At 44.6% G+C, this 11,183-nt stretch overlaps 1 protein-coding gene across 2 annotated transcripts in view; it reads left to right on the forward strand.

Moving 5' to 3' along the window:
• Positions 1 to 11,183, forward strand: part of LOC109923894 (rho-related BTB domain-containing protein 1-like) — a 90,478-nt gene that overhangs the window by 71,000 nt on the left and 8,295 nt on the right. The window contains exons 6-8 of one of the 2 annotated variants that reach the window (XM_048598051.1): positions 1,536 to 1,686; positions 7,302 to 7,390; positions 10,472 to 10,577. In XM_048598051.1, the coding sequence (XP_048454008.1) occupies positions 1,536 to 1,686; positions 7,302 to 7,390; positions 10,472 to 10,577 (346 nt within the window). The remainder of the gene's footprint in view (positions 1 to 1,535; positions 1,687 to 7,301; positions 7,391 to 10,471; positions 10,578 to 11,183) is intronic. The other variant, XM_048598060.1, reaches the window with a different exon arrangement.

Below are 11,183 nucleotides of genomic sequence, written 5' to 3' on the forward strand. Positions count from 1 at the left end.
TTCTGTCACTACCCTCTATCACCTGTCTCTGAGTCTATTTTGGATCTGTTTTGCCAAGTTACCCTGGATCCCGTGTGCTTTCACCGTCTTTATCAGTTTCCCAAGTGGAACTTTGTCAAAGGCCTTTGTGAAATCCATATAAACTACATCAACTGCCCTACCCTCATCTACACACCTGGTCACCTCCTCAAAAAATTCCAACAGGTTTGTTAGGCATGACCTCCCTGTGACAAAGCCACACTGACTATCCCTGATTTTATCTCTTCAAATGGAGAGTAGAGTTAAGTTGTGCTGCCAGTAACCCACAAACTGAAACCCATTCCATCCCACTGTGAACTAAATTTCCTACACTAAACTCACTCATCCTGCACCTCAGTCCATTGAAATCTTCCACACAGTGACTTTACCCCTTGTTGACCTCATGGTGCAAGAATTCCCTTTCCTTTATGGATCTGGTCAGACACATTTTAGCTATAGTGATCAGTACCTCATTTACTGAGTGTAACTCACCTCCTGACTCCCCACATCCTGTCCACCATCTACAAGGTACAATTCAGGAGTGTGATGGAATACTCCCCACTTGCCTGGATACATGCAGCTGCAAAATGCTCAAGAAGCTTGACACCAAGAGGGAGGTGATGGCCTAGTCGTATTGTTGCTGGAGTGTTAATCCAGAGACCCAGATAACAAATAAAATATCTGGAAAAAAGAATCTATGATGACCATGAATCGATTGTCACAAAAACCCATCTGGTTCACTAATGACCTTTAGGGAAGGAAACTGCCATCCTTACCTGGTCTGGCCTACCTGTGACTCCAGGCCCACAGCAATGTGGTTGACTCTGAACTGCCCTCTGGGCAATTAGGGATGGGCAATAAATGCTGCCTAGCCAGCGACGCCCTCATCCCGTTAATGAATAAAGAGAAAAAAAAATCCAGGACAAAACAGCCCGCTTGATTGGAACAACATCCATAAACATTTACTCCCTCCACCACCGACGCTCAGTAGCAGCAGTGTGTACTGTCTACAAGATGCACTGCAGAAATTCACCAAAGATCCTCAGACAGCACCTTCCAAATCCACGACCACTTCCATCTAGAAGGACAAGGGCAGCAGATACATGGGAACTCCACCCCCTCCAATTTCCCCTCCAAATCACTCACTATCCTAACTGGGAAATATATCCCCGTTCCTTCACTGTCACTGGGTCAAAATCCTGGAATTTCCTCCCTAAGGGCATTGTGGGTCAACCCACAGCACATGGTCTGCAGGTAGACCCACAGTGCCCTGAGGGTGGGAATTCAGGGATTTGGACCCAGCGACAGAGAAGGAACGGCGATATATTTCCAAGTCAGGATGGTGAGTGGCTTGTGTGGGGATATGTGTCTAACACCAGCTGTACCTGAGCTGGGAATAGATGACTGTGTGAAGGAAGTGTGACTGTGTCATGGTGTATTACTGGTACTGCTGTTTGTTATGGGGCACAGTTTGTTTGTTTGAAGGGATAATGATGATTACTTATCCACTCTGTCAGGTCCCGATGCCTGATTGCAGCAGCAGTTGCCTGCGATCTGTTCTGGATTTCCTGTACACTGGGCAGCTGGGGTTGAATCACCAGGTGGATGCCATGGAACTGATAGCATTTGCAGACCGCTTGTGCTTGTCTGGCCTCGTTGCATTGACAGGTAAATACTGACTCGGTCATTGTGTGCAGGTTTACACTCTGATAAACTCCTCCTACTCACACACACTCTGTACAGTTCAACATTGACAGTCATTCATGTTTCTAGGCTTCCACCATTCTGTGTTGTCACGGTTCCACAGAATCGTACAGTACAAACAGTCCCTTCAGCCCATCAGGTCTATAAATAAAGATAACAATGTTTCCCAACTCAACTACCCTCCCAGGCAGTGCATTCCACACCCCCACCATCCTCTGGGTGAGAAAACCTTTTCCCCAAATTCCCTCTAAACCTCCTGCCTTTCGCTTTAAAATTATTCTCCTTTGTTATTGACCCTTCAACTAAGGGGAACAGCTGCTTTCTATCAACCCTGTCCAAGCCCCTCATCTTAAACACCTTTACTAGGCCCCCTCAGCCTTCCCTGCTCCAAAGAAAACAGCCCGAGCTTATCCAGCCTCTCTTTATCGCTGAAATGCTCTATCGCAGGCAACATCCTGGTGAATCTCCTCTGCACCCCCTCCAGTGTAATCACATCCTTCCTATAGTGTGGGGCCCAGAACTGCACACAGTGCTCCAGCTGTGGCCTCACCAAAGTGCTGTACAGCTCCAACATAACCTCCCTGCTCTTATAATCCACACCACGTCTCAGAAAGACAAATGTCCCATATCCCTCCCTAACTCCCCTATTAACCTGCCCTACCACCTTCAGGGATTTGTGCACAAGCTCCCCAAGAGCCTGAGCTTCATTGTTTCCTACAATTCATTGAGTCCATGTTTCTACAATTCCATATTCCCCATATTTGCGTATTTCTATGTTTCATTATTCCTTGTCCCTGTGTTTCCATGTTCCCATAAAATCTAAGTATAGCACAGAAGCAGACCCTTTGGCCCATTAACGCTGCACCAACATAAAAACCCTTTTGCCTCTATGCAGACTGTATCCCTCTATTTCCTGTTTATTCCTGTATCTGTCAAGGTGCCTCTTAAATGTTGCTATTGTATCAGCCTCCACCACTGCATTCCAGGCACTTACCACCCTCTGTGCAAAAAACCTACCTCTCCCGTCTCCTTTAATATTACCCCCTTTTACCTTAAACTAATGTCCCGTAGTAATTGACATTTCTACCCTGGGAAAAAGACATTGACTATTCATTCTATCCATTGCTGTCATAATTTTGTAAACACCCTAACAGTCTGCCCCTCAGCCTCTAACATTCAAGTCAAAACAAACCAAGTTTGTCCAATCTCTCCTCATAGCTAATATCCTCCAAACCAGACATCATCCTGGTAAACCTTTTTGACAATAAAAAGAGAAATTGCTGGAAAGGCTTAAGAGTTCAGTGCCCTTCTTCAGAACACCCTCAGAACAGAATTCAGGTTCTGAGGAAGAAAAACTGAACCCAAAACGTTAACTTTGATTTCTCTCTATACGGATGCTGCCAGATCTGCTGAGCCTTTCCCCAGCAATTTCTGTTTTTGTTTCTGATTTCCAGTATCCACAGTTCTTTTGGTTTTTAGAGAGTTTCTGTACCATCTCCAAAGCCTCTACATCCTTCTGGGCATGTGGCAACCAGAATTGTACACATTGTGCAGCATGCTATGCTGGACCTAATCAAAGGCCTTGCTAAAGTCCATATATAGTTACATCAATGGTAAGGACAGTATTGGAGAAGATTCTTAGGGATAGGATTTACTCACATTTGGAAAAATATGAACTTATTAGCAATAGATATGGCTTTGTGGGTAAAGGTCGTGTCTCACAAACTTGATTGAATTCTTGAGGAAATGACATAGATGAATAATGAGGGCAGGGTGATGGATATTGCCTATATGGACTTTAGCAAAGCCTTTGATAAGGTCCCTCATGGTAGGCCATACAAAGTATGGGCATACAAGGTCATTTAAGCGGCTATTAGATAGGCATATGGATGATAATATAAGGTAGCGGTGGAGGTTAGATAGACCTTAGGTTTAGGGTAAAAGTTCGGCACAACATTGTCGGCCGAAGGGCCTGTACTGTGCTGTACTGTTCTATGTTCTATGTTCTGTGTATATAATTCTGGTCGCTGAGAACAAAGAGAACAAAGAAAATTACAGCGCAGGAACAGGCCCTTTGGCCCTCCAAGCCTGCGCCGATCCAGATCCTCTATCTAAACCTGTCGCCTATTTTCCAAGGATCTGTATCCCTCTGCTCCCTGCCCATTCATGTATCTGTCTAAATACATCTTAAGTGACTCTATCGTGCCCGCCTCTACCACCTCCGCTGGCAACGCGTTCCAGGCACCCACCACCCTCTGCGTAAATAACTTTCCACGCATATCTCCCTTAAACTTTTCCCCTCTCACCTTGAAATCATGACCCCTAGTAATTGAGTCCCCCACTCTGGGAAAAAGCTTCTTGCTATCCACCCTGTCTATACCGCTCATGATTTTGTAGACCTCAATCATGTCCCCCCTCAACCTCCGTCTTTCTCATGTAAATAATCCTAATCTGCTCAACCTCTCTTCATAGTTAGCGCCCTCCATACCAGGCAACATCCTGGTGAACCTCCTCTGCACCTTCTCCAAAGCATCCACATCCTTTTGGTAATGTGGCGACCAGAACTGTACGCAGAATTCCAAATGTGGTCGAACCAAAGTCCTATACAACTGTAACATGACCGCCAACTCTTGTACTCAATACCCCGTATGATGAATGAAAGCGTGCCGTATGCCTTCTTGACCACGCTATCCACCTGCGTTGCCACCTTCAGGGTACAATGGACCTGAACACCCAGATCTCTCTGTGCATCAATTTTCCCCAGGGCTTTTCCATTTACCACATAGTTCGCTCTTGAATTGGATCTTCCAAAATGCATCACCTTGCATTTGCCTGGGTTGAACTCCATCTGCCATTTCTCCGCCCAACTCTCCAATCTATCTATATTCTGCTGCATTCTTCAACAGTCCCCTTCACTATCTGCTACTCCACCAAGCTTAGTGTCATCTGCAATCTTGCTAATCAGACCATCTATACCTTCCTCCAGATCATTTATGTATATCACAAACAACAGTGGTCCCAACACGGATCCCTGTGGAACACCACTGGTCACAGTTCTCCATTTTGAGAAACTCCCTTCCACTACAACTCTCTGTCTCCTGTTGCCCAGCCAGTTCTCTATCCATCTAGCTAGTACACCCTGGACCCCTTGCGACTTCACTTTCTCCATCAGCCTACCATGGGGAACCTTATGAAACGCCTTACTGAAGTCCATGTATATGACATCCACAGCCCTTCCGTCATCTATCAACTTTGTCACTTCCTCAAAGAATTCTATCAAGTTGGTAAGACATGACCTTCCCTGCACAAAACCATGCTGCCTATCGCTAATAAGCCCATTTTCTTCCAAATGTAAGTAGATCCTATCCCTCAGTATCTTCTCCAGCAGCTTCCCCACCACTGACGTCAGGCTCACCGGTCTATAATTGCCTGGATTATCCTTGCTACCCTTCTTAAACAAGCACTTTTCCAGTCCTCCGGGACCTCACCCGTGCTCAAGGATGCTGCAAAGATATGTGTTAAGGCCCCAGCATAAGGAGGGGGACAGTGTTGGGTATTCTAAAAGGCATTAAGGTGGTCAAGTCCCCAGGTCCGATGTGATCTATCCCAGGTTACTGACGGGCCAAGGAGTGGCAGATGGCGTTTAATTTAGATAATTGTGAGGTGTTGCATTTTGGAAAGGCAAACAAGGGCAGGATTTGTACAGTTAATGGTAAGGTCTTGGCAAATGTTGCCAAACAAAGAGACCTAAGGGTGCAAGTCCATAATTCCTTAAAAGTGAAGTTGCAGGTTGACAGGGTGGTGAAGAAGGCATTTGGTACGGTTGCCTATATTGGTCAGAACATTGAATATAGGAGTTGGGAGGTCATGTTGCAGCTGTACTGGACATTGGTGAGACCACTTTTAGAATACCGTGTGCAATTCTGATCGATGTTCTGTAGGAAGGATGCTGTTCCACATGAGAGGGTGCAGAAAAGATTTACAAGGATGTTGCCACGGTTGGAGGGTCTGAGCTGAAGGGAGAGGCTGAATAGGCTGGGGCTATTTTCCCTGAGCATTGGAGACTGAGGGGTGACCTTATTGAGGTTTATAAAATTATGAGGGGCATGGATAGGGTAAATAGACAAGGTATTTTCCCCTGGGTAGCGGAGTCCAAAACTAGAGGGCATAGGTTAAAGGTGAGAGGGGAAAGATTTACAAAGGATCTGAGGGGTAACTTTTTCACTTAGCGGGTGGTGCATGTATGGAATGAGCTGCCAGAGGAAATGATGGAGGTGGGTACAATTACAACATTTAAAACGCACCCGGATGGGTGAATAGAAATGATTTAGAGGGATACGGGACAAATGCTGGCAAATGGGACAATGTCAGATTGGAATACCTGTTCGGCACAGACGAGTTGGACTGAAGAGTCTGTTTCTGTGCAGTGGAACTCATCGACTCCCTTTGCAGGACCTCATCTCTCTTTCTACCTATGTCATCGGTACCAATATGGACCATAACCCAAACAGAATGCTTTGTGCCTGCTCAGAGACATCCTTGACCCCTGCATCAGGGAGGCAACACACCATCCTGGAATCTTGCTCAAGGCCACAGAAATGCCAATCTGTGTCCCTGACTATAGAGTACCCTATCGTGACTGCTTACCTGCACTTTAACCCTCCCTGCTGTACAACAGAGCCAGTTGTGGTCCCAATGATCTGTCTACGGCTGCTTCCCCCTGAGTGACCATTCCCCCAATGGTATCAAAAATGGTAAAATTGTTTGAGAGAGGAATGGCCACAGGGGCCTGTCCATGCATACACATCTTCCTGGTGATCACCCAACTCTTCTCTGTCTATGTAGTCCTTACTGGTGCGGTGACCAGCTCACGCAATGTGCTATCCACAACATTCTCAGCCTCATAGATGCTCCAGAATGAGTCCATCTGCAGCTCCAGACACTCCATGTGATAAATCAGGAACTGTAGCTGAACATGCTTCCTGCATATGTAGTCATGTTTCTCTGGCCTTGTGTTTCCATGTTTGCATGTTTCCACATTCCAATGTTTTGATATTTCCATGTTTCCATGGTCTGGTGTTTCCATGATTCTATGTTCCTGTTATTCTGTGTTTCCATATATCCATGATTGCTGTTGCTGTGTTCCTATGTTCCTCTGATTCCATGTTCCTGCATTTCTATATTGTTTTTCTTTAATTTTTTTCATGATTCTATGTTCTCATGTTTCCATAATTCCATGTTACCATGATTCTGTGTGTTCCCATGTACCCATGTTCCCGTGATTCTGTGTGTTACCATGTACCCATGTTCCCATGATTCTGTGTGTTCCCATGTACCCATGTTCCCATGATTCTGTGTGTTGCCATGTACACATGTTTACATGATTCAGGGGTTCTGTTTTTCCATGATTTTGCTGCCACTATTGCTCTGTGTGACCACACTACACTGTAGTTTGTGGAGGATGTGACGGGATTACTGCTGCACAATCTCTTGATGGAATGCCCCATTGTTTTGTTTTGAGGCAGTGAACATCTCCCCTGGGATCTTACATAATGATGTTTCTGCTTCTGACCTTCTAGAGCAGTCTGCTGTGGAGGAACTCCTGCACGCATCCAAGCAGGGAACTGACATTGATGGTTTAGTCTTACAATACCTCGAGAAGGCTCAGGTATGTTGGACAATGCAGACACACAAATGCTGATCTTTAGGACATTTGGGCTGGGGAAGAATTTACGTCAGTTCCTGAAGCATTTAAATCTGTTCCTTAGTGGCTGGGAAACTTCCTGTTTCCATTCCCCAGGAAGGGTTGCTGGAGGGAGAATGGGAGTCCGTTCCCCTGTAGATTGAATAAGAGTTGGGGGACATTGACGTTGTGTAGTTTGAGCAAACTTTTGGTTTTTATTTGTGTAGTGTGAGCCTCTGTTTAACTGGGCGGAGTTGAACCCTGCATTCAACTGTGTGTAGTTTGAGCCTGTGTTCGAGTACAGGAACGGGAATATTCTATTGAAATATACAGGGTTTGATGAGATCACACCTGGAATATTACGTGCAGTTTTGGTCACGTTAACAGAGGGAGTGCAGCAAAGGTTTACCAGACTAAGTCCTGAGATGGCAGGACTGACATACAAAGTGAGACTGAATTCATTAAGACTATGTGCTACACTGTTCTATGTTTTATATTCACTAGAGTTTAGAGGAATGAAGGTGGACTTCAGAGAGACCAGGATACATGCAGGAAGGATATTCTCAATGACATAAAGATAAGGAGAGAGACGGTTAGTATTGACAAAGCAGAAAGGCTGCAGAAGGACTTGGACACGCCAGTGATGGGCAGAATAGTGGCAGATGGATTACAAAGTGATTAACATGCTGATTCAGTTGGCAGTTAGGAAGGCAAATTCTTTGTTAGCATTAATTTCAACAGGTCTAGGTTACAAGAGTAGAGATGCACTGCTGAGGCTGTATTAGGCTTTGGTCAGACTGCATTTGGAATATTGTGAGCAGTTTTGCGCTCCATATCTGAGGAAGGATATGCTGGCATTTGAGGGGGTTCAGAGGAGGTTTGTCATACGAGAAGTGGTTGAGGACACTGGGTCTGAACTCAATCGAGTTTAGAAGGATGGGCGGCGGGGGCGGTTTCTGGTTGAAACTGACAGAATACTGAGAGGCCTGGATAGAGCTGATGTGGAGAAGATGTTTCCGCTAGTAGGAGAGACTAGGACCCGAGGGCACAGTCCCAGAGTGAACGGACGACCCATTAGAACTGAGATGGGGAGGAATTTTTTCAGCCAGAGGTGGGTGAATCTGTGGAAATCACTGCTACAGAGGGCTGTGGAGGCTGAGTCATTGAGTGTATTTCAGACTGAGATGGGTAGGTTCTTGATTGGTAAGGGGATCAGGGGTTACTGGGAGAAGGCAGGAGAATGGGGTTGTGAACCATATAAGCCATGATCAAATGGTGGAAGACTGGATGGGTCGAATGGCCTAATTCTGCTACTGTATCTTATGGCCTTATGGATGACCTGGGAGTCCAGAATCAGGGGTCGCTATCTAAGGATAAGTGGTGGACCATTTGGGACCGACATGAGAAGAAATGTTTTCACCCAGGGAGTGGTGAACCTGTGGAATTCACTACCATAGGAATGTGCTGAGGCTAAAACATTGAAGATTTTCAAGTGGGATGTTCTTCAGATTAAACAACTCAGAGAATATGGGGAGGAAGCAGAAACAAGGTACTGAGTAAGATGATCAGCCATGCAGTATTGTGTGTTGTGTTCCTCTCTTTATGTTGTCTAGTTAGCAACAGATGCTGCATTCTTCCCCTCAATTTTACTTTCTCACTGGAATGTACCTTTGCTGAGTATTCTGAAGTATCTCCTTAAATGTATACTAGTACATCTCTGCTGATTTATCCCTGCAACAAATTTCTCAGCTCACTTTAGCCAACTCTGAATTCATACCCTTATCATTGCTCTCCTTTAAAACTCTAGTCTTAGACCCGCTCTTCTCTCCTTCAAACTGAATGCTTCCATTTCTGATGTTCCTATGTCCTTATTACTAAATGTTGAATTGCCTGCTTTCTGGTTGGCTCCTGGACATGCTGCTCTGCAAAATTGAACCAAAAAGTGTATATTGAACTTGTCATCCTGACTCCCTTTGCTGACCTGAGTCATCCATACTGTATCTTTATATCTACTCAATATCAAATGTAACTATTTTAGACTATAATCTCTACCTCCACTTTGATTCCTTCTCCCCCTTTCAATGGTTTCAATGTTATCTCTTTAATTCTGTTGCTTTTAGTTTTCATTTTTGTAATTTATTCTGCCACATCCTGTAGACCAAACTGTCATTTCTTTATTGAAAACAACAAATGCTGGAGATCACAGTGGGTCAGACAGTATCCATGGAGAGAGTGCAGGGTAATGTTTCGAGTCTAGATCACTCCTAATCAGAGCACAGATGAAGAGTCACAAAGTCGCGAAATGTTACCTTGCTCTCTCTCTCTCCATGGATGCTATCTGACCTGCTGTGATTTCCAGCATTTGTTGTTTTCAATGCGCATTCCATCATCTGTGTTAATTTGTTTGTATTGTTTTTTTTCCCTTATCCCAGTCCAATTGCCTTTGGCCCCACTCCTCTTCTGCTTTCGTTACTGTCCTTTCTTCTATTAAATCACAAACCTTCCATTTCCAACTTGCTTAAATTCTGTTGCATTTCTAACATTTCCCATTTCTGACAAAAGGTCATTGACCTGAAATGTTGTCTTTGTTCCTCTCTCCACAGATGCTGTCTGATCTGCTGAAGTTCCCCAGCATTTTCTGTTTTTATTGTAAGATTGTGTCAGCAGTATTTTGCTCCTGCATTCATGTGGCACTGTCCACCTGTACTTTACAATAAAGTTCCACATCTCCAGCTATTAATTAAACTCAGAGTGTTGTAATTTTGATTGAATGCTGCTTAATTGAGGGATAATGTCAGAATGCTGGACTCAGGACATCACGTCAAGGCCATAGGGCAGTGATATTCACATTCGTATACTGTCTATCGAGATTCTGATAGCTGGTATAATTGAAGCTAATTTCTATGGATGCTGGAGATTTGATATAAAAACAGAGAATGCTGGAGAAACTCAGCTGGTCAGGCAATGCCTGTGGAGAGAGAAACAGAGCTAACATTTCGAGCATGGGATGACTCTTCTGTCTTAGCTTCATTATTCAAGCTTTTCATTGACATTCTTTTCTTTTAGTTGCACAGTGCTCGACAGCTTGCTGATTGGTGTCTCCATCACATCTGTACCAACTACAACAGCATCTGCCGCAAGTTCCCTAAGGAGATGAGACACATGTCTGCAGGTAGAGCAAGTTTTGGGTTTGTCATTCCTGACGCACATCTCCAGAATCCAGAGAACTTGCAGACCACCCAAAACCACCTCAAACACATTCTATTAAAGGTCCACAATAAAGAATCACGGAACTGTTCAAGCAGAGAAAGAGGCCATTGAGCCCATCATGCTTGTACTGCCTCTCCAAATGAGCAGGCTACTGATTTCCACTTACTGCCATTTGGACCCTACCACTGCTCATTATTCCTCTTCAGATAAAATTGAACCTGCTTTCACCATGTTCTCTCAAAGAGTGCATTCCACACCCAACAGACCCTAACCTGAGGGAGCGATGGGCCCGTGCTGGGAATGTCATTAGGCTAGTAACCCAGAACACGGCTCATACTCTGCATCTAATGCACAGGTTCAAACCACACCACCGCTAATTGTGAAATTTAAAGTCAATTGGTAAAAGATGAAATTATAAGTTCGTCCTAATAACAGTGTCCATGAAATTATCATCAATTCTAAAATACTGACAATCCCCAATAATATGGAAAATTTCCCAGGAATGTCCTGTACACAAAAAGCAGGACAAATCCAACCCGGCCAATTACCGCCCCATCAGTCTCCTCTC

The sequence above is a fragment of the Rhincodon typus genome, chromosome 1 (assembly GCF_021869965.1).
Source record: "Rhincodon typus isolate 14 chromosome 1, sRhiTyp1.1, whole genome shotgun sequence".
Taxonomy (NCBI): domain Eukaryota; kingdom Metazoa; phylum Chordata; class Chondrichthyes; order Orectolobiformes; family Rhincodontidae; genus Rhincodon; species Rhincodon typus.